The sequence below is a fragment of the Phyllobates terribilis genome, unplaced genomic scaffold, assembly GCF_046119375.1.
Source record: "Phyllobates terribilis strain yellow unplaced genomic scaffold, ASM4611937v1 Scaffold_7__3_contigs__length_470593459, whole genome shotgun sequence".
Taxonomy (NCBI): Eukaryota; Metazoa; Chordata; class Amphibia; order Anura; family Dendrobatidae; genus Phyllobates; species Phyllobates terribilis.
Genome location: NW_027362767.1, coordinates 389,434,302 through 389,458,856, shown reverse-complemented (window position 1 = coordinate 389,458,856; position 24,555 = coordinate 389,434,302). Strand labels below are relative to the sequence as shown.

The following is a 24,555-nucleotide window of genomic DNA, read 5'->3' as shown; positions in this document are numbered from 1 at the left end:
TAAAGATATTATAAACGGTAATCCAAAAAAAATATGTACTCAGTTTTTAACTCTGAAAATGCCTCCAGACTACCATAAACAGGTTAATTAAGTTTTCCTTAATCCTTGTACTTACAATACAATGAGTCACACTTCTACCACATGTTTCTGTGTTATGGCAGTGTCATTGGATCCTACACAAACGGCTGAGTTCACCTTTCAGAGAAATATGCATGAAGGTGACTGTTAAGTAACCTGGCATCAAGTCTGCCAAATACAACCCTCTTGAGGGATCAATTGCATAAATAGTGATGATACACCTAATGCAACAAGTAATTCTGTAGAGCATTGTCAAAATGGACTTCATCGGAGTAACAACGCTGTTACTGATAACTTGTGTGATCTTCATTTTTCTAAGCGTAACGCAAACCAAGAAAGCAAAGGGCAAAGGTAAATTGCCACCAGGGCCAACACCATTGCCCATTCTGGGAAATATTCTTCAACTCAATGGTAAAGAAGTATTTAAGTCACTGAATAAGGTAAGTTTAAGTAAGTTTAAGTAATTCCAGACCATGTATCAACAATGATCTGTGTAATAAAAATGTCTGGAAATGGGAAGTTAAAGAATTGAGGTAGATGCATAGATTGACAGAAAAAAAGGGGGCGCTCTTGTGAATGATGTCCTGAATTAAAGTTAATGGGAAGTAATGTGATTCGGTAAAAAGATGCATAGGACGCATTGAGACTTCTGTCTGCTTGAGAAAAGGGTGGGAAGTGGGTTAATATAGAGGGGGCAATGGTTGTATTCAAATCATGGTCTCTGGTGGCACATGTCGTCTTCTTGCCTTATCACGAGGCCAAAATAATAAATCTCTACAAAGGAAATTAGCAGCTGGAAACAGATAATAGAATTTGAAATTGATTTAAAGAATCATTCCCAATTCTTAACATAATTAACTAACCACAAGATAGGTGATAACTTATGGATCAGTGGGTCCAACCACTGGGGCGTCAACTTATTCCAAGAACAAGGCTCTGAAATGCCCCATTGAAGCAATCGTATAGAGACTGAATGGATCTCTGCTCTATTCCAGCAGGACATTTCAGATCACCGGTCTCGGGATATATGGAGGTCCATCTACTCAGACCTCCACTGATCAACTATTCTTTCGATATCCTTTGGAATGTTGGGAATAACCCTTGAAGAACATTGAGAAGCTAAAATCTAGTTTATCTGTTCATTTCCTTTGGAAAGATATGGCCCCACTAAATAATACAATCATATATACTACCCATTCATAGCACAAATATAATACTATATGGACTGAAAGTGCTAAACAAAGACGCCGATTTAGAGAATCATCGATCTGTCAGCGTAAACTTCATGGAATAAATACAAAGAAGAGCAAAGACAATTAAAATAAACTGTATAACAACAGTTGCTGGATTATGTAATCCATGGTTCTCAATCCTCAATAGTTGCCATGTTTACTATGTTAAATTAATTTCTTTGTTTCTGGATGATACGGAGAATTAATTATTAATGGAACATCTTATGGAGCACTATAATATTGCAATGCTGATTAGCCCATTAAAGAGTAGCTGCAAATCATAACCAACTTCTATAATTGGATCTCCTTAAAAATAGGATATAAAAATTTAACAACACTTACCAAAATATTCTTCTTATCTGCAATCAATCTAAGGGACAGAGTAAAAAACATATTAACATTTTTTCTCTATCTTTATTACAGGGAATCTGTCATCAGAAAATGACCTATTCCTTAAAGGGGTTATCGGGTCCAAATCAATAAGTCTGCAGTCACTCTTTATGACTGAAGACTTATGAATCCCCCCAGTGCACGCACTTCATGCTGCAGGGATTAGGCGGTTTCTGACCCGGGACCTGAGGGTGTGTATGAATTATACATATTCCCAGCCAGTCGGTGCAGCTTCGCTTCCATACACTTGTATTGAACGAGGCTGCACCCGGTCTAGTGACTCGGCTGGCCATTGGGCGTTGCTGACTAGAGAGCGCAGCCTTGCTTCATACAAGTGTATGGAGAGCGAGGCCATGCCCACTCGACGGGAGTATGTATAACTCATATACATATTCTGTGGTCCCGGGTTTGAAACCGGCGAATCCCCATAGCGCACAGAATGACTGCAGACATCAATTTGGACTGGACAACCCATTTGATTCAGTTTTTTATGTTATATGCACTGTTAAATATTTTGAGAATGTTTTCTTTTTCTTTTTCATATTACAATCTATATATGAAAAAAAGGGAGGAGGTGAGCTGTGATATCAATCCTGGTAGATTCTATGTTATCTACTGTACATAGTGGTATTATCAGTCAATGTACACAAAGAGAAAGAAGTTGAGCTGTGACATCACCTATTGTGAATGGTGGATCCTGTGTTATCTACTCTATATAGAGGTGTTATCAGTCATTGTACAGGAGGAGGAGGAGGTGAGCTGTGACATCACCTATTGTGAACAGTGGATCCTGTGTTATCTACTCTATATAGAGGTGTTATCAGTCATTGTACAGGAGGGGAGGAGGTGAGCTGTGACATCACCTATTGTGATTGTTGAATCCTGTGTTATCTCTGCGTTATCTATTGTGTATAGTGGTGTTATCAGTAGTGTTGAGCCACCCCCGTAGTGTTCGAGTTCGGTTCGGTTCGTCGAACACCCGTGTGTTCGCCGAACTGTTCGTCGAACTGTTCGTCGAACACCTTCGAACACCGTTAAAACCAATGGCAGGCAAACAAAAACACATAGAAACACATAGAAAACACCTTCAAAGGTGTCCAAAAGCTGACAAACTGCTCAGAAGACACAACTAACACATGGAAAAGTGACAAGTACATATAGTCATGCGAAAAGAAAAGAGGTGGAGGAGTAAAAGGAGGGGGAGACACAGATATAGGCATGTCATGCCCTTCTAAAATCCAAAAAGTGAGAAGCCGACACGTTCAGTCCGCTCCTGCCCGTGCCACCTCCGTGTCGCCGGGTTTGTGCCAGAGCCGCGGTGAACCCTGACGGCCAGCCCCCCTCTCCCAATACTGGTGCCTGTCCGCTGGTGGGTCGAGCGAGCCCCCCTGTGGTGGAGGCAGCTCTAAGCTTTTTAATTTAAATTGTCCCTCTAATTTGAATGAATACACTTTAAATCCATTTACAAGGATCTATTGGAGGGCAAGTCTCATGCCAGCAGCCGCGTAATTCCAGCTCCAGTAGCGTCCACTAAAGCTGCTGCAGTTAAAAAGCTTTTATAAGGATCGAGCTCGGCTGTCCACCGCAAGGCATCCTAGTGCCAGTCCCAGCCCCTATGCCTTGGGGTGCCTCCTGATGCTCTTCACTAAGTATCCCGTGGTCCCGAAGCATTTCCTTTGAAAAAATGAAGTGTCCAAACTACAGGTGGTGTAGCTTGCTTAACAGCCGGGATAATCTGCTGACTAGCAGACACTGCTACTAGGCACAAAGTATTTCCTGGGCTAGATGCAGTTAAAAATTTGTAAGTAGATACTCTCGTTGGATGCTGAGAAAGCATTCCATAGAGTCTCCTGGCACGCCATATATGATTCTCTTAAAAAGCTTGGGGTAGGGGTCTAGGGGACCCTTTTATAGCCAAAATCACGGCCCTGTATCACAGTACGTCACCTAGGCTGAAGATAAATGGAACTGTAGCACCAAGGGCTCGGTTGCTACAGACGTATTGCACCTCACCCAGAGGTGTGATATCTCACTCTCAGATAAGGATGGAGTGTGGATCAGGACCCGACACCTGCATGCATTACACCACATTGCCGTGGGGCAGGGCGACCAATATGCCCCTGAGATGGGCACGACAGTCCCTGTCCCTGGCTGGAGTGGGGGGAGGGAACACTGAGGAAGGGGAACCCTGCAGTGCAGGAGCAGGGAGGAAGCAGTTCCTGGGTGCATTGAGAAGGGAGTATAAAAGGTGGGCACCATCTTAGTTCAGTGCAGAGAAGTCTGAGCAGAAGTGGCAGGGAGCAGGGGCTCTGCATGAGCTCTGCTCCGGAGGCGGGCCTAGTAACAGAGGCCCAGGCCTGCAAGAGGGAGAAGGAAGGAAGAGGAGCGGAGAAGGCTCCAGGAACGAGGAATGAAGGGATCCCAGGGGTGCGGACGGGCGAGTCGCCACCGCACCCCCGAATCCACCTGCGTGGAGGGGTCAGGCCAAAGGGGGAGACCGGTCCCCGAACTAGTGGAGGCAGGAAACGACCCTCAGCTAGAAACCGGAGGCTCTGACATTTTATGTGGCGCAGCCCCTTGCTCCACCCGCTAGGAAGGCACCACATAGGGTCAGGGAAACTGGCACCAAGTTTACCAAGAGGAGGCCCGAGGCAGCCGGACAGAAGTGTTGGTAAGAAAGGCCAGACAAAGGACACACAAAGGGGGTCCTGTGAAGCGCTCCAAAGTTATCTGGGAGTTGTCTGAGCCCCTCACCTGGTGAGCACAGTACGACGTGGGCAGCTGTTACCTGCAGACGTGGTCTGGATAATAAGAACTGTGAGTAAAGGCCCTGAACTGCATCACTGACTCCGTGTCGTTACTGCTGCTGCCCTGCACCATCACCCCCATCCTCCGCATACACTGCCCTGAGGCTATACTCCTCCCGTGGGGAGTTATGCTACGCTCTGCTGCACCCACAACACCAGCCTTAGCGGTCTGCCCTGTAGCGGCGGTTCACTCTGACCGCAATCCACGGGTGGCGTAGTCGGACATTTAAACATCAAAACCACATAAATAGTTCCGCCACTGGTTTGACCGCCCTGAGCCACGGAACCGGATCGCCGCCACGAAGACTACAACCACCAGCATCCACCAAAAAGTGTCCGGCTCCGGGTGTCCCAAGGCCCAGGGGGTGCGTCAGAACATTTTCATCACCTTTCACAATCACCAATGGGACAAGGCAGGGATGTCCTCTGTCCCCTCTCTTATACATCCTAGTGACGGAGCACCTGCTCTCATCAATTCGCCATAACCCCAATATTAGGTGGATTGAGGTGGGAGGCACCGAGTACAAGTGCTCTCTATTTGCTGATGATGTCCTAGTATATATCACTCAATCACATATATCCATCCCTGCTGTTATGGCTGAAATAGATCACTTTGTTACATGGTAAAATTTTAAAATCAATGCAGCGAAGTCTGAGGCCCTTGATGTCTCCCTCCCTAAATCCATATAGGATTCCATCCAGTCCAACTTTCCCTTTGCCTGGCCCTCACAGGGTATCAAATACTTAGGAATTCCTATTCATAGAGACCTCTCCCATCTATGTTATCTTAATTTTGGGCCCTTTATTGAACAATTCCATACAGACCACGGTTGGCAAGTTAGAACTGTAAGATTCACTACGTGAACCACTGGTGTTTTGTGGAAAAGCACATGTACACCGCGTTCCAAATTATTATGCAAAAAGTGTTTAGGAGTGATAAGGGAAGAATTTGTTTGTTTGTCAGTTAAACTCATTGATGGTGATGTGTGTCAGGGCTCTTTATATCACTGTAAGCAATTGCAGACACCTGTGCTAATTAGTTTGGCAGGTGTGTCCAATGAAAGGCAAGACTACTTAAGAAGGCTCTCTCACATTATTAAGCAGCCTACATTTTCTGCCAAAATGGGAAAGAAAAAGGATGTGTCGGCTGCTGAGAAGCAACAAATTGTGGAGTGTTTAGGTCAAGGCATGACTACAATCAACATTGTGCGATGATCAGGATGAAGTGTCTTGGCAATCAAGAAGTATGTAGCTGATTCACAGTACACACGTGTGCGTGCTGATAAGGGCAAATTGAGGACTCTTTCCTACAGGCAATTACGTCAGGTTGAAACAGCAGCGGCAAAAAAGCCTTGTCATAGCAGCAGACAAGTTTTTGAAGCTGCTTGTGCCTCCAACGTCCCCCGAACAACAAGATGCAGGGTCCTTCAGAGGTTTGCAGCTGTGCATATGCCATCCTGTCGACCTCCTCTATCCACTTCACACAAGCAGAAACGGCTCCAGTGGGCCAAACATTACATGAAGACTGATTTCAAAACTGTTTTGTTCACGGATGAGTGCCGTGCAGCGCTCGATGGTCCAGATGAATGGAGTGGAGGATGGCTGGTTGATGGACACCCCACGCAAACACGGCTACAGCGCCAACAAGGAGGAGGTGGAGTAATGTTTTGGGCTGGAATCATGGGGAGAGAGATTGTCGGCCCCTTTAGGATCCCTGAAGGCGCTAAAGATGAACTCCATAATGTATGTGGATTTTCTCAAACAGCACTTCCTGCCATGGTTCAAGAAGAAGAACCGTGTATTTCACAGCAAGATCATTTTTCTGCATGATAATGCACCATCTCATGCTGCACATAAAACATCTGCATCTCTGGCTGATATGGGCATAAAAGGGGACAAACTTATGGTGTGACCCCCATGCTCCCCTGACCTCTACCCCATTCAGAACCTTTGGAGCATCATTAAAAGGAGTGTCTATGATGGCGGGAGGCAGTTCACATCTAAGCAACAGCTCTGGGAGGGTATTCTGTCCTCATGCAAAACAATTGAAGCAGAAACCATCCAAAACCTGACAAATTCAATGGACGAGAGAGTTCAGAAGCTCCTTTCGAACAAGGGGTCCTATGTGAAAATGTAACATCACCTAGAATAAAGTTTTGAGTTGAAAACTGTTTGATTTCAGTTTCTAACAACCTGCTAATGCTTATAATTTCAAAAATGACCATTTTTTTGGTCTTTATTAAAATGAAAAGGTTGATCGAAAAGTTTGGGGGATCTAAGAGTGTGGCAACCCAGTAGTCATGATTACTTCGAATTCTGACAATATGAGGGTCATGCTGCAGGTAGTGCAGCAAGAAGGCACTTATGTGTCTTGCGCATCTCGGAGCCCCAAAATTATTTTCCGGGCTAGATGCAGCTAAAAATTATTTTTAATTTTAATCTGGTGAAGCTTATTATAGATGGCCTAATAGGATCAGTGCTGCACACTGCTACAAAGCCCAAATTATTTTCCTGTCAAGATACAGATAAACATGATTAGTAATTTGAAAGCTTAAAACGGTTGGTAGGGTGATTTTAACCAATCATCAAGCTTTTACTCTCCCCAGGATGACACAGGGGTAGAAAAGTCGTTTCGGATCCATGATTTGTTCATCTTTATGAACGTGAGTCTGTCTACATTATCAGTGGAGAGCCGCGTGCGCTTATCTGTCAGCACACCACCAGCAGCGCTGAACACACGTTCAGACAGAACGCTGGCTGCGGGGCATGACAAGATCTCCAAGGCGTAAGTGGCTAGCTCCGGCCATTTATCCAGATTGGAAGCCCAAAAAGAGCAAGGGTCCAGTGACACAGTCGTGGCTTCAATGTTTACTTGGAGATACTCCTGTACCATCGTCTCTAGGCGTTGACTATGTGTCAGACTTCTTGTCTCCTGTGGCCTTGCAAAGGATGGGCTAAAAAAGTGGTGAAATGATTCCGCAAAATTGATGTTACCAGCAGATACTTTGGTTCTGTTACGGTTTGAGTGCTGAACACTTGACGGTCCCACGGTTGGCAAGTTGGAACTGTGAGATTCACTACGTGCACCACTGGTATTTTGTGGAAAAGCACATGTAAGATTCTGCAACAGTCTCTGCTGATACTCCTGCATGCGTGCATCCCTTTCTATGGCAGGAATAATTTCTGCAAATTTACTTTTGTACCGGGGATCTAACAGTGTGGCAACCCAGTAGTCAGGATTATTTCTAATTCTCACAATTCGAGGGTCATGTTGCAGGTAGTGCAGCAAGAAGGCACTCATGTGTGTTGCGCATCCAGGAGCACCAAGTCCCTGTTGTGTTGGTGGCGAGGTAACAATCATGCTTCCTTCCTCTGTCCTCTCCCCCCAACCTCGCACAACAGAAATGTGATCAAGGTCTCCCTCATCTGATGAGTCTTCCATCAGTTCGTCCTCCACTTCTTCCTGGGCTCCTGCACCTTCCTCACTAGTTTGGCTGCTACCATGCGCCCTGGTAAAACCATCTCCCCCACCCTCACATGCCTGCCGCCTTGGTGCTGCCGACCGTCTGGACCTTGCAGATGTTAGCCCTTCCGCATACAACTCCTCCTCCTCTACTTCCTCCACCTCCTCTTGTGCCACCACCTGACTCCGAATTCTGTTTAACATGTGCTCCAGCATGTAAATCACCGGAATAGTCATGCTGATAATGGCATCGTCAGCACTAAACATCTTCGTCGCCATTTCAAAACTGTGCAGAAGGGTGCATAGGTTCCTGATCTGAGACCACTCCTCCAGCGTGATTTGCCCCACCTCTGAATCTCGTTGGCCCAGGCTATACGTCAGAACGTATTGCACCAGGGCTTGTCGGTGCTGCCACAGTCGCTGCAACATGTGCAGAGTTGAATTCCACCGGGTAGGCACATCGCATTTTAGCCGGTGAAGTGGCAGGCCCAACGACTTCTGTAGAGATGTAAGTCGCTGAGCTGCGGGATGCGAACGGCGGAAGTGAGCACACAGCGACCGTGCCCTCTGCAGAAGGCCATCTAGTCTGGGATAGTGGGCTAAAAATTGCTGGACAACCAGGTTCAACACGTGAGCCATACAAGGCACGTGTGTGACATTGCCCCGGCGAAGGGCCGCACCCAGGTTTGCAGCATTGTCGCACACGGCCTTCCCTGGTTTCAGGTCCAGTGGAGACAACCATTCATGAAATTGGTTCTCCAGAGCTGACCACAACTCCTCAGCTGTGTGACTCACATTTCCCAGACATTTCAATGTAAAAACCGCCTGATGACGTTGAGCCCTACTGCCAGCATAGTAAGGAGGTGTGCAGGATCCCTTCTGTGCAGTTAGAAAGCTTGTGGCATGACCAGACAGGCTTTGGGTGCAGGTGGAAGACCGAGAGGAGGTTGAGGAGGCAGAAGCAGTGGAGGAACTTTGACATAAAGAGGATTGACGCACAACTCGTGGGGACGGCAAGACTTGGACAGCAGCCCCTTGTCCTGCTGTCACCATAGTTACCCAGTGCCCAGTCAGCGACATGTAACGCCCCTGTCCATGCCTACTCGTCCAAGTGTCTGTGGTGAAATGCACCCTGTCACACACAGAGTTTCTCAAAGAAGCGGTGATGTTGTGTGCGACATGCTGGTGGAGCGCAGGCACACCTTTCTTTGAGAAGTAGTGCCGACTGGGCATCTGGTACTGGGGCACTGCGACGGACATAAGGTCTCGAAAATCCTCTGTGTCCACCAGGCGGAAAGGCAGCATTTCTGTAGCCAAGAGCTTGCAGATGGTGAAATTCAACCTCTTAGCTTTCTCATGGCTAGGAGGAAATGGTCTTTTACTTGTCCACATCTGAGGGACCGAGGGCTGGCTATTGTGCTTAGACGGGGTTGATAAGGGTGTCCCCGGCAAACTGCCGGTCTGTGAGGAAGATGCAGGCGGACATGTTAGGTTGCCTTGATCCAAAGGTGGTGCTATCGATGTCGGACAGCGCTCAACACCAGCTGGTGTTACCACCTCCAAAGAAAATGATGACCTGCCAATCACGCTGGCTGTTGCGGGTAAAGAGGTGGCAGGTCTGCGCCCCAAAACAGGTGTGACTGCTGTCCCCCCAGTCACAGAGGATGAAGAGGCCGCGGATGCACAAGATATGGCAGACGGTGATTGGCCCGGCCGGCTAGGCCGCATTGTAGCACACTGAGCTTCCCACTGCAACTTATGCTTCATGTCCATGTGCCGGTTCATGCATGAAGTACTCAAACTATGTATTTTTTGGCCTCTACTTAGCTTTTGCTGACAAATGTTACAGATAACACGAGTTGGGTCATCTTTATCGATCTGAAAAAATGCCCAGGCTATGCAAGGCTTAGCACCCATGCGACCTGAAGAGCCACCACGACTTGTGGTGAGAGGCAGAGTTGTGTTTGAGGATGCAGTTGTTGACGTGCTTCCAGTACTACGTCTCTGTCCAGGAAGGCGCAACCTGACCTCGTCGTCACTAGCATCTTCCTCCACCTCCTCTGCTGACCTCATCTCTTGGCTGACTGTGGGTTGACAGTAAGTGGGATCTCCGACCTCATCATCATCACCCTGTGCGTTATCACACCCGTCGTCCTCAGAGCCAACCTGTTCCTGCCCTGACAAAAAACTAAAGTTGTCGCTCCAATCAGGTATTTGAGTCGTATCATCGTCTTCCTCATTGTCTCCACCAACAGGATTTACAGTTTGGGAATGAGGGTCTACATTATGGTCAGAACCTTCTGCGTCTGGTCCTGGATCCGACTCATAAAGATTCTGGGCATCAGTGCAGATCATTTCCTCGTCTGGATTCACAGAAGCGCTGGAGTCGACCTCTGATTCCCAGGCTATAGTATGAGTAAACAGCTCTGCAGACTCAACCATCTGTTCTACCTCATACTCAGACGGGCAGCTGGAGATTTGGGAGCTGTGAGGAAGCAAGTGCGATTTGGGTGACACCTTTGAGGACTGGAGTATTTGTGATGTTGAAGTTGATGTGGAGGAGAGCCCACTTAAAGGAGCACTTGATATCCGTTGAAGCACCTGCTGTTTTTGTGCCTCATCTGGAATTTGTAGCGATTGGCGTGGCCGTAAGAAAGGGATCTTATCACATTGTCCGCTAAAAGAAGTAGACATTTTAGTGTGGCTGGAAGATGGTCTTTCTTCTGCACCTACCCCACGGACACAACGTTTTTTCCCCTTCCCAACACGCCTATTCCCCTTTCCACCAGCAGCAGGCCTTTTTCCACTCATTTTGGTGGTTAACTAATTCACAACTCTGGAGTTGTTTGCACAAAAAAACAATGGATGGTAACCGAGCAGAGCTGAGTGGCCAAACTGTGGTATTAGGCCAAAACTATTGGCTGGGCTAGATGCAGAAAAAAATTATTTTTAATTTGCAACCTGATGGAGGTCAGTATAGATGGACTCATAGAACAAGTCCCACACGCTGCTAGAAGCCCAAATATTTTTTCAGAGATAAATGAAGAAAAAAATTATTTTTAATTTGCAACCTGATGGAGGTCAGTATAGATGGACTAATAGACCAAGTCCCACACACTGCTAGAAGCCCAAATATTTTTTCAGAGCTAGATGCAGAAAAAAATTATTTTTAATTTGCAACCTGATGGAGGTCAGTATAGATGGACTAATAGACTAAGTCCCACACACTGCTAGAAGCCCAAATATTTTTTCAGAGCTAGATGCAGAAAAAAATTATTTTTAATTTGCAACCTGATGGAGGTCAGTATAGATGGACTAATAGACCAAGTCCCACACACCGCTAGAAGCCCAAATATTTTTTCAGAGCTAGATGCAGAAAAAAATTATTTTTAATTTGCAACCTGATGGAGGTCAGTATAGATGGACTAATAGACCAAGTCCCACACACTGCTAGTGTTATGTTCTGCTACCAAAGCTAAGGAAAGAGAGGAGATCTGTCCCTACTATGAGACTCAGCTGAATCCCTACGATGTAACAGGGAACCTGATCCTGCGATCAGACCTGCTAAAGTCCTAATCTAGTCTGTACGAAGACCTATAGATGTGGGGAGGGAATCCCTACAAGTACTAAGGACTGGGAGGAATATGGGACACCTCCTAACAGAAATAGTAGCAGACAGACGAACAAACAAAATAGATAGAACATAGAGGTCCGTAGACCAAGCAAACTAACAGAGTTAGATACAGAGCACAGGCTAGCTAGAAAGTAGATATACAATGAAGTCCAGCAAAGCCAGAAGGGCGGAGCAGGACTAAATAGGCCAACAAGGTCATGTGACCAGCAAAGGAAAAAAAAACCTAACAGCAAGGTTCTAACAGTACCCCCCCTTCTAAGAGGATCCTCCGGATCCCCTAGGACCAGGCTTATCAGGAAATCTCCTGTGAAATGCTCTGATAAGTCTGGACGCGGAAACATCATCTGACCTCACCCAAGAGTTATCCTCGGGTCCGAAACCTTTCCAGGCCACAAGATACTGCAAACTACCTCTATACCGTCTAGAGTCAAGGATGCGAGAAATTTCATATTCCCCGTCCTCCACCACCGGAGGAACAGAGGCAGAGGCGTCACCATCCGACACAACAGCTTTTTTTAACAGAGAGACATGAAAGACCGGATTAATTCTCCAGGAGGTAGGAACCTCCAACCTAACAGCAGATTGGTTGACAACCTGAAGCACCTTAAATGGCCCTACAAACTTGGGACCCAATTTCTTAGAAGGAATCCTCAACCGCAGATTCCTAGAGGACAACCAAACCATGTCACCAACAGCGAACAAAACCTCCTGTCGTTTCCTATCAAAGTAGTCTTTAGATTTTCTGTTGGCCTCCTGAAGATTACCACGCACATCCGTCCAAACTCTTTCCAAATCACCGGAAAAATTCTCCTCCTCAGGCACGGCAGATCCCAACTTGGAGAACGACCCAAACGACGGATGTCTCCCAGAACAACAAAAAAAAGGCGAACAACCAGCAGAAGAAGATGTATGATTGTTCAGAGCAAATTCGGCAAGTGGCAGAAACTCAGACCACCCCTCTTGATTGTCTGCCACAAAACAACGCAAGAACTGCTCAACATCCTGGTTTTTCCTTTCTGTCTGGCCATTAGATTCAGGATGATATCCGGACGAAAACGACAAATGAATTCCCAACCTGTCACAAAAGGCACGCCAAAAACGAGCCACGAACTGAGGACCCCTATCAGAAACAATGTCAGTAGGAACGCCATGAAGTCTGACAATTTCCTTGACAAAGGCCTTAGCGAGAGTTTTAGCGCAGGGCAGTTTGACGAAGGGAACCAAGTGACACATCTTGCTAAAGCGGTCCACGACCACCCAGATGACAGTAAAACCCTCAGAGGGGGGAAGGTCAGTTATAAAGTCCATAGCCAAATGTGTCCAAGGAGCACTGGGGACCTCCAAAGGACAAAGCAACCCCGCAGCAGGAGTATGTGAGGACTTAGATCTAGCACATATAGTACATTGGCGCACCCACTTAATGACTTCCTTCTGCCATCCAGGCCACCAAAAACTGCGACCCACCAGTCTCTTGGTCTCAGAGATTCCGGGATGACCTGCCAACCGAGATTCGTGACACTCAACAAACAAATCTCTCCTAAAGGTCTCAGGCACTAACAACCTCCCATGAGGAGTGTTAGATGGGGCATTCTCCTGAGCTTTAAGAATCTCATCTTCCAAAACGGAGTCTAAAGCAGCTATCACAACACCTTCTTGTAAAATGTTTTCCTCTTTCTCAGCACCGACTATGGGAGAAAAACTGCGAGACAAGGCATCCGCCTTAACATTCTTAGTACCAGGGATGTAAGTAACGGAGAAATTAAACCGCGAGAAAAACAGTGCCCACCTAGCCTGACGGGCATTCAGGCGCTTGGCAGCATCAAGATATATCAGATTTTTATGATCCGTAAGAACCTGAACGGGAAATTCCGCACCTTCCAAGAAGTGGCGCCAGTGTTCAAATGCGAGTTTAATAGCCAATAATTCCCGATTACCAATATCGTAATTCAATTCAGTCTCCGAAAATTTTTTTGAAAAAAAGGCACAGGGATGTAATCCATCCCCGTTATCCTGAGACAATACTGCGCCAACCCCCACAGAGGAAGCATCAACCTCAACCAAAAACGGCCTAGTAACATCAGGCTGCATAAGCATGGGAGCAGAGGTGAACCTCTCCTTGAGATACACAAAAGCTTCAATGGCCTCAGAAGACCACTGAACCGCATCAGCACCTTTCCTGGTGAGATCAGTCAGAGGTTTGACAATACTAGAAAATTTTTTTATGAACTTTCTATAGTAATTGGCGAAACCCAAAAACCTCTGTATCGATTTCAAACCAATAGGCCTAGGCCATTCCTGCACAGCCTGAACCTGAACCAGATCCATCTCAAAACCTTTGCTGGAGATAATGTAGCCCAAAAAACTAATTCTCTGTACAGCGAACTCACATTTCTCCAGATTAGCAAAAAGCGAATTGTCCATTAATAACTGTAATACCTCACGTACGCTCCGCCAATGAGACTCCAGGTCAGCCGAATAAATCAAAATGTCATCCAAATACACAACCACATTTTTACCGATCAAAGGTCTAAGGATGTCATTAATCAGATTCTGAAAAAATGCAGGAGCATTAGTGAGACCAAAAGGCATAACCAGATTCTCAAAATGACCCACAGGAGTGTTAAAAGCAGTCTTCCATTCATCACCCTCCTTCATGCGCAACAGATTGTATGCCCCCTTAAGGTCAATTTTAGAGAACCACTTGGCCCCCAATAACTGGTTAAACAGATCAGGAATCAATGGCAGTGGGTAAGGATTGCGTACCGTAATTTTGTTAATCTCACGAAAATCCAGACAAGGACGTAAACCGCCGTCCTTTTTTTTTACAAAAAAAAATCCAACCGCCACAGGAGACTTAGAGGGCCTAATGTGACTGGCGGCCAAGCTTGTCTGTATGTATTCCTCCAAAGCCTTCCTCTCAGGAATAGTAAGGTTAAATAAACGACTCTTAGGAAGAGTCGCTCCAGGGACAAATTCAATAGAACAATCATAGTCTCTATGGGGAGGCAAAACCTGCGATTCCTTCTCAGAAAAAACTCTCCAAAAATCCTGAATAGGAACAGGCAATTCTCCCCTATCCAAAGCTGCAATACGCCCGTTACAACACTTGTCATAACATTTATGGCTCCAGGATTTAATTTCACTGGTAGACCAATCCAGTACAGGATTGTGAAATTTTAACCAGGGCAAACCCAATATTACTGGAGAAGGCAAGTTATTCAACACTACCAAATCCAATTTCTCATGGTGAACACCATTAATAGTGAGAGGAAATTCACTGACCTTGAGAGTAATATTCTTCAAAGGGGAGCCATCCACAGAAACCACAGCAATGGGGGATGATAAAGGTTCAGGTTTTAAATTGAGTTTTTCCACGAATCCCCCATCAATTACATTCAGTGTAGACCCGCAATCAACAAACACCCGAAATTCCATTAATTTTTCCTGAGCAATCGTGGAAGCAGCTAAAAATATACCCTTGGAATTTAAACAGGCAATACGGGCGTGACTGACCATTTTTTTTTCTTTCTTCATACGAAGCTCACAGCCTTTAATCAAATGACCAGATTTTCCGCAGTAGAAACACAAGCCTTGCGAAAAACGACGGTCTTTTTCTTGAGAGCGAGGTGCCACCGATCCAATCTCCATCGGTTCACCACTGTTAGTACACACATTATCATAACCAGAAACTGACATAGCAGAGGATTTGCTCTCATTAACCCTAGCACGCAGTCTTCTATCCACCCGTATAGCTAATTGCATAGCCTGTTGCAAATCTTCAGGTGTAGGATAAGCAATTAGCAGGTCTTTAACCCTTTCACTGAGCCCAGCAAGAAATAGACTTTTCAGAGCAGAATCGTTCCACCCTGTTTGAGTAGACCACCGACGGAAATGTGTACAATATTTTTCCACATTACCCGATCCTTGTTTTAGACGTCTCAACTCAGTCTCAGCTGATGCGACACGGTCAGGATCATCATATAATAGTCCCAAAGCAGAAAAAAAACTATCCACTGATCTGAAGCATGAATCACTAGGTTGCAAAGAAAAGGCCCACTCCTGAGGCTCTTTGCGCAAAAGTGACATTATGAACCCTACGCGCTGGGATTCATCCCCAGAGGACTTAGGTCTCAAACGAAAATACAATAAGCAAGCATTTTTAAATGAAAAAAATTCTCGGTGTTCACCAAAAAACAAATCCGGCAAACATACCTTAGGCTCCAAGAAATGTGCTCCAGGACAGTTACTCACGTGCTGACGGAGCTCGGCCACCTCCAGAGAGAGTCCCTGCAGGCGATGAGCCAAATCCTGAACCGACACCATGATGGAACAGAAAAATCTTTCCTTAGAGAATTTGCTGGCTGGACTTACTGTTATGTTCTGCTACCAAAGCTAAGGAAAGAGAGGAGATCTGTCCCTACTATGAGACTCAGCTGAATCCCTACGATGTAACAGGGAACCTGATCCTGCGATCAGACCTGCTAAAGTCCTAATCTAGTCTGTACGAAGACCTATAGATGTGGGGAGGGAATCCCTACAAGTACTAAGGACTGGGAGGAATATGGGACACCTCCTAACAGAAATAGTAGCAGACAGACGAACAAACAAAATAGATAGAACATAGAGGTCCGTAGACCAAGCAAACTAACAGAGTTAGATACAGAGCACAGGCTAGCTAGAAAGTAGATATACAATGAAGTCCAGCAAAGCCAGAAGGGCGGAGCAGGACTAAATAGGCCAACAAGGTAATGTGACCAGCAAAGGAAAAAAAAACCTAACAGCAAGTTTCTAACAGCTAGAAGCCCAAATATTTTTTCAGAGCTAGATGCAGAAAAAAATTATTTTTAATTTGCAACCTGATGGAGGTCAGTATAGATGGACTAATAGAACAAGTCCCACACGCTGCTAGAAGCCCAAATATTTTTTCAGAGATAAATGAAGAAAAAAATTATTTTTAATTTGCAACCTGATGGAGGTCAGTATAGATGGACTAATAGACCAAGTCCCACACACTGCTAGAAGCCCAAATATTTTTTCAGAGCTAGATGCAGAAAAAAAATATTTTTAATTTGCAACCTGATGGAGGTCAGTATAGATGGACTAATAGACCAAGTCCCACACACTGCTAGAAGCCCAAATATTTTTTCAGAGCTAGATGCAGAAAAAAATTATTTTTAATTTGCAACCTGATGGAGGTCAGTATAGATGGACTAATAGACCAAGTCCCACACACTGCTAGAAGCCCAAATATTTTTTCAGAGCTAGATGCAGAAAAAAATTATTTTTAATTTGCAACCTGATGGAGGTCAGTATAGATGGACTGATAGACCAAGTCCCACACACCGCTAGAAGCCCAAATATTTTTTCAGAGCTAGATGCAGAAAATTTTTTTATTCAATTTGCAACCTGATGGAGGTCAGTATAGATGGACTAATAGACCAAGTCCCACACACTGCTAGAAGCCCAAATATTTTTTCAGAGCTAGATGCAGAAATTTTTTTTATTCAATTTGCAACCTGATGGAGGTCAGTATAGATGGACTAATAGACCAAGTCCCACACACTGCTAGAAGCCCAAATATTTTTTCAGAGCTAGATGCAGAAAAAAATTATTTTTAATTTGCAACCTGATGGAGGTCAGTATAGATGGACTAATAGACCAAGTCCCACACACTGCTAGAAGCCCAAATATTTTTTCAGAGCTAGATGCAGAAAAAAATTATTTTTAATTTGCAACCTGATGGAGGTCAGTATAGATGGACTAATAGACCAAGTCCCACACACTGCTAGAAGCCCAAATATTTTTTCAGAGCTAGATGCAGAAAAAAATTATTTTTAATTTGCAACCTGATGGAGGTCAGTATAGATGGACTAATAGACCAAGTCCCACACACTGCTAGAAGCCCAAATATTTTTTCAGAGCTAGATGCAGAAAAAAATTATTTTTAATTTGCAACCTGATGGAGGTCAGTATAGATGGACTAATAGACCAAGTCCCACACACCGCTAGAAGCCCAAATATTTTTTCAGAGCTAGATGCAGAAAAAAATTATTTTTAATTTTCAACCTGATGGAGGTCAGTATAGATGGACTAATAGACCAAGTCCCACACACTGCTAGAAGCCCAAATATTTTTTCAGAGCTAGATGCAGAAAAAAATTATTTTTAATTTGCAACCTGATGGAGGTCAGTATAGATGGACTAATAGAACAAGTCCCACACGCTGCTAGAAGCCCAAATATTTTTTCATAGATAAATGAAGAAAAAAATTATTTTTAATTTGCAACCTGATGGAGGTCAGTATAGATGGACTAATAGACCAAGTCCCACACACTGCTAGAAGCCCAAATATTTTTTCAGAGCTAGATGCAGAAAAAAATTATTTTTAATTTGCAACCTGATGGAGGTCAGTATAGATGGACTAATAGACCAAGTCCCACACACCGCTAGAAGCCCAAATATTTTTTCAGAGCTAGATGCAGAAAAAAATTATATTCAGTTTGCAACCTGATGGAGGTCAGTATAGATGGACTAATAGAATGATGCTATGCCCAAAAGATTTTACTTCACTAGGTGCAGTAAAAAAATTGGTATTCTATACACAGGTGGTATATCTTGCAACACAGATAGGCTACTCCACTGACTAACACACTCTGCAATAGGCCAAAAAGGATTAGCTTTGCTAGATTCAGCCAAATGCTGTGAAAAAAACTTGCACAGCACTGGCACAGACCTGCCTGGCAAAAACTGATAGGAACTGATGTAACCTAGTCCTGAAAAGGACTCCAATTACAATTAGTCTTTACTCCCACAATCTATCTATTTAAGAGCACAGACCTGCCTGATAAAAGTTGTAGGAAATGCTGTAACCTAGTCCTTAAAAGGACTGCAATCACAACTATTCCCTACTCCCAAGCTATCTGTATATTTGTGCGAAAATTGGCTTGAAATTAACAAGGTATAGCGCACACAGCAACAGCGGTGCCGTCTAACACGCAGCTGCAGCAGTGAGAAAATGGTGGCGACGGGGAAAATGGCTTGGTCTTATAGGGCAAGGACATGTGACATACACTGCCAATCACACATGCCCTTGCTTGTGTGAAAAAAAGCACTTCGCTCCGTGTGTGCGCTGCTGATAGGCTGACAGATTGCACCTCCCCACTGCAAATGCGGGAAAGAGAAAAAAAAATGGAGATCTTCATTGTTCCTGCAGAGATCCATCCCCTGCCCCTCCCCCCGCCCCGCTGTACACTCAAACTGCGTATTAACATTAATTTTCATCATTACTGAGAAAAAATCCAGTTATGATTTTGGTGCACGAACAGTTATCGAACATAACCTCGAACAGCCGAATTTTTCTCAAATTGTTCGTGTTCGCCGACCGGCTCGAACACCGCCCAAAACAGCTCGAATTTGAGATTGGCGAACAGTTCGAGTAGAACAACGCTCATCTCTAGTTATCAGTCATTGTAAAACTGTCTCTCATGATAAGATTGCTGCAAAGTCAGCTGTACAGAACAGATTATATGAGTCTAATATTGCACCTAGACGCCAGTGTTAAAATTCCTAAATTTCTGATTTGCTTTAAATGGACAGTGATATAGCTAGAATATAAAAAATATTAGTAATATTTAAAAAGAAAATTACATTCAAATGTGATTTAAACAATAAGTAATTTTTACAGTGACACATTCCCTTGAAATTTAAACTTGGTTACATGTTCAAGGGATTTATGATACAATTCATTTATGCTGGTGTGGACAAATAATTCATGTTAGAATACTGTATCGACCTGTTTGCTTCTCTTTCCTGTAGCTGAGTGAGAAGTATGGACCGGTCTATACGCTCCACATGGGAATGGATCCCGTTGTGGTGCTGTGCAGTTATGATGCAGTGAAGGAGGCCCTCATTGACAATGCAGAGGACTTTGGTGCCAGAGGACACATGCCACTTCTGGACAGGATAAGTTCTGGAGGACACGGTAAGATCCAGGCCTAGATTTTGCTCATACAACACACCACAAACCAAAACACAAGTATATAGCAGATTGACTGAGAATAACAGATTAAACATTCACTTAAAAGCAGGCCGGGGCCAAAGCCCCTTAGATGACTACACCGAGATTTCGGTCCCCGACGACTTCTCCATGCCCTTCTCCATTTGAGTCACAGATCTGTCCCTACGTGTGTGTTTAGGGAGAGACCTGTTAATCAAGGGGAGAGGATTCAGATGGACAGGTCTTCTGGCTTGTGAATGTATGTTTTCTATGAAACAATGCAACTTTTCAGAGAAAAACATACCAATCTGGTACATAGATAGTGTCTTATAATCGCTGCCCTTGGTTCAGGTATCAGTTGTACCTCAATATAGCATGGCACATAACAAGACACATGTGACCTGCAAACAGACTAACCGGCTCACAGAGAGTTATGTGTGGCGTGGAGATCAATTTCTTAATGTAAATCTATGGAGACGCGTTTTGGTTCTTGTACATCTACATTGGAAAAGACGCATCACCCTCACATAGTGGGAGTCGGTAAAGCTGAAGACCTGTCACATGGGCCAGAGGCGAGCCGGAGCTACGCTGGCAACCAGGGAAGACTGTAAGTATTTTAATACACTTATACTATTTCAACTACATAATTCGGAGCGTTGATGTAAAAAAAAAAATTGCTGAGACTTTTTTAAATCTGATGACAAATATTGTTTAACTAATCAATTCCTATTAAAATGAGCCGTACTATTGAATGTAACTGCTTTGCGTATTTGATTAAGGCCATCATGAAGTAACAATTCGGCTTTTACATTTAGTGTTATGTGATCAGAGTTTGTTTTTAATGGTAATATTAAACTCATTTTTTTATCCTCTAAATGCAAACAATAAAGAGAATGTATTTCAGAAAATGACCTATTTTTTTTTTTTAAATATTTTTTTGTGTTAAATGTATTTCTTAAAAAATATTGGAGATTTGTTTTCATTACACAATCTGTATTAAAAAAAAAAAAAAAAAAACGAAAATGTAATTTTACAAAATTTTTACATTAGCCACAAGGCCTATTTTAGACTCATGCTTTCAGGCATAGTTTTCAGCAGGCTCATTATCATCACGGGCAGGATTACAATGATAGGTAACACCTCTATACACAGCTGATAACACAGGATCCAACTTTCAAAATATGCGATATTACATCTTTCCTGCTTCCCTTCCCTCCACAAAAACCTTTGCACATGCTCATCAGATGCTTCAATACAAGTGATATGGTCTAAGTGATTATATTGCTGCTAATGTTCATGTGAATTTCCTGAAACAACAGAAATATCCAAAGTGGCAAATGTGAAAATTGCAAAATTTCTAATTTAATTTTTTAATAGATATTGTGATATGGTAAAAAATATATATTGGATATTCTAATTTAAACAATATTTACTTTTCTGAGGACATATTACACTTAAATAAGGGTTTTCAAATTCTTGCATATAAACAAAATATGCTATAAATGTCAGGGAAAAACATAAAGCTCCTTTTCACCATGGCACTAGGAGACAATATTTAGGCTGAGAATTAATGGATCTGTTCATTCAGGTCTACTGGTATCATGGAAAATAGCAAACAAGCCCAGCTCCTAATGTCGCCCAGATACAGAAACATATTGTCAGAGACCCCAGAGCTGCTATGAAATATTTAGGGTGGGGAATCCTCTTTTATTGCTTTCTTACAGTTTCCGTAAGTCATTGATAATGCTACAAGTTATTCTATGTACTTTTTCAGGGGTGGTAGCCAGTAATGGTGAGCGCTGGAGACAGTTACGCCGCTTCTCTCTGATGACATTAAGGAACTTTGGAATGGGTAAAAGAAGCATTGAACAGAGGATTCAAGAAGAGGCACAATTCCTTACAGAAGAATTTCGAAAGAGCAAAGGTGAGAACAGCATCAAAATATACACCACTAAAAATATATTCTTAGAAGAAAAGTGTTCTATAATAAATATATGTTAATAAGTATTTATATTTTTATATGAATATCCAAGTGAAAAAAACTTGAAATAGTTTCCAGATTCTCTACTAAAGCAAATTTAATAATCTGCGACACACTATTTTCTATAGCTTCCATATCAGATTTGCTGTGTAGACTGGGACAGAATGAGCAGAGTCATCTTATCATAGTTAGAGGGTGGGTGAGTTGACATTTAAGTTTTAATGCTGGGGACCCAGATAAGGTAAGATAACGACACTATGCACAGAGATAACACTCTGGGCATCTAAGGCCATGTGCCCACGTAGCGTTGTTGTAGCGTTTTTGCGGTGTTTTTATGGCTGTGAAAACTCTGCGAAAATGCTTGTAAAACAGTCTGCCTTGGAAAGCAATGTGAATTCGGATGTGCTGTGCCGGATTCGTATTGCGTTGCAAAACGCAGCATGACAATTTCTACCGCGATCAAGCTGCAAATTTGCGGCCATGGAGGAACATTGAAATGCAGCAAACCCGCAGGTACAGTACAGACCAAAAGTTTGGACACACCTTCTCATTTAAAGATTTTTCTGTATTTTCTTGACTATGAAAATTGTACATTCACACTGAAGGCATCAAAACTATGAATTAACACATGTGGAATTATATACTTAACAAAAAACTGTGAAACAACTGAAAATATGTCTTAAATTCTAGGTTCTTCAAAGTAGCCACCTTTTGCTTTGATGACTGCTTTACACACTCTTGGCATTCTCTTGATGAGCTTCAAGATGTAGTCACCGGAAATGGTCTTCCAACAATCTTGAAGGAGTTCCCAGAGATGCTTAGCACTTGTTGGCCCTTTTGTCTTCACTCTGCGTTCCAGCTCACCCCAAACCATCTCGATTGGGTTCAGATCTGGTGACTGTGGAGGCCAGGTCATCTGGCGTGGCACCCCATCACTCTCCTCCTTGGTCAAATAGCCCTTACACAGCCTGGAGGTGTGTTTGGGGTCATTGTCCTGTTGAAAAATAAATGATGGTCCAACTAAACGCAAACCGGATGGAATAGCATGCCTCTGCAAGATGCTGTGGTAGCCATGCTGGTTCAGTATGCCTTCAATTTTGAATTAATCCCCAACAGTGTCACCAGCAAAGCACCCCCACACCATCACACCTCCTCCTCCATGCTTCACGGTGGGAACCAGGCATGTCCATCCGTTCACCTTACCTGCGTCGCACAAAGACACGGTGGTTGGAACCAAAGATCTCAAATTTGGACTCATCAGACCAAAGCACAGATTTCCACTGGTCTAATGTCCATTCCTTGTGTTCTTTAGCCCAAACAAGTCTCTTCTGCTTGTTGCCTGTCCTTAGCTTTGGTTTCCGAGCAGCTATTTTACCATGAAGGCCTGCTGCACAAATTCTCCTCTTAACAGTTGTTGCAGAGATGTGTCTGCTACTAGAACTCTGTGTGGCATTGACCTGGTCTCTAATCTGAGCTGCTGTTAACCTGCGATTTCTGAGGCTGGTGACTCGGATAAACTTATCCTCAGAAGCAGAGGTGGCACTTGGTCTTCCTTTCGTGGGGCGGTCCTCATGTGAGCCAGTTTCTTTGTAGCGCTTGATGGTTTTTTCAACTGCACTTGGGGACACTTTCAAAATTTGCCCAATTTTTCGGACTGACCTTCATTTCTTAAAGTAATGATGGCCGCTCGTTTTTCTTTGCTTAGCTGCTTTTTTCTTACAATAATACAAATTCTAACAGTCTATTCAGTAGGACTATCAGCTGTGTATCCACCAGACTTCTGCACAACACATCTGATGGTCCCAAACCCATTTATAAGGCAGGAAATCCCACTTATTAAACCTGACAGGGCACACCTGTGAAGTGAAGACCATTTCTGGTGACTACCTCCTGAAGCTCATCAAAAGAATGCCAAGAGTGTGCAAAGCAGTCATCAAAGCAAAAGGTGGCTACTTCGAAGAACCTAGAATATAAGACATATTTTCAGTTGTTTCACACTTTTTTGTTAAGTATATAATTCCACATGTTTTAACTCATAGTTTTGATGCCTTCAGTGTGAATGTACAATTTTCATAGTCATGAAAATACAGAAAAATCTTTAAATGAGAAGGTGTGTCCAAACATTTGGTCTGTACTGTATATGTGGATTTGCTGCATTTCAATTAAATTCAATGGCCACGTAATCACGGTTCGTGTGGTACCCGAGATGAAAAGAAGACTACAACTTCTCTTCCTCCCGGCCACCACACGGTGAACAAAAGAAATAAAAAGTTAAAAATAAACAAAACCTGTATATTCACCTCTCCGGCCCCCCCGGTCTGCTCCTGGCCTTGTCCTCTCTCCTTGGCGTCCCGCCGTGTACTGTCAGGACCTGTGGTGACGTCATTTAGTCTCCTGATGGTCACGCGACCGCTGATGTCGGCGGTCAGGTGATGGACGCGTGACAATCAGCTGACTAAATGACGTCACCGCAGGTCCTGACAGTACACTGCGGATGCGGCAGGGAGTAGACTGGAGGAGCAGGGAGCAGACAGGACGCGGCCGGGAGCAGACTGGAGGAGACTGGACAGGTAAGTATACAGGTTTTTTTTTTATTTTTAGCGTTTTAATTCTCTTTTTTTTACTATAGATGCTGCCTTTAAAGCATCAGTTGTTCACACATTATAAATCCATGCCGGTTGCATGGATTTATATTGTGTGACCAACTTGTCAAGCACTTTTCCAAGTGATGCTCAAAATCGCTTGAAAAACTGCTTGGAAAAATACATGCGAAAACGCATGTAAAAATGCTGAAAAAACGCTTCTCTCTGGCAGAAAAAACGCATGTAAATCTGCATGCGTTTTTTTCTGCCAGTGAGAGGCAAAAACGCTCTGCATCAAATCTGCTACATGGGCACATAACTCTCATGCTTCTACCTATTTTCTAGAAGAGGAACCTTAACTCCATCATTTTCTTCAGACTGGAATATTTTTTT

At 43.8% G+C, this 24,555-nt stretch overlaps 1 protein-coding gene across 1 annotated transcript in view; it reads left to right on the top strand.

Moving 5' to 3' along the window:
- The first annotated feature begins 286 nt into the window (after positions 1 to 286).
- The window catches only part of LOC141153249 (cytochrome P450 2H2-like), a 36,669-nt gene continuing 12,400 nt past the window's right edge, over positions 287 to 24,555 (top strand). Inside the window, exons 1-3 of the mRNA XM_073637952.1 lie at positions 287 to 518; positions 19,419 to 19,584; positions 21,374 to 21,523. Of these exons, the coding sequence (XP_073494053.1) occupies positions 336 to 518; positions 19,419 to 19,584; positions 21,374 to 21,523 (499 nt within the window). The 5' untranslated portion in view covers positions 287 to 335. The remainder of the gene's footprint in view (positions 519 to 19,418; positions 19,585 to 21,373; positions 21,524 to 24,555) is intronic.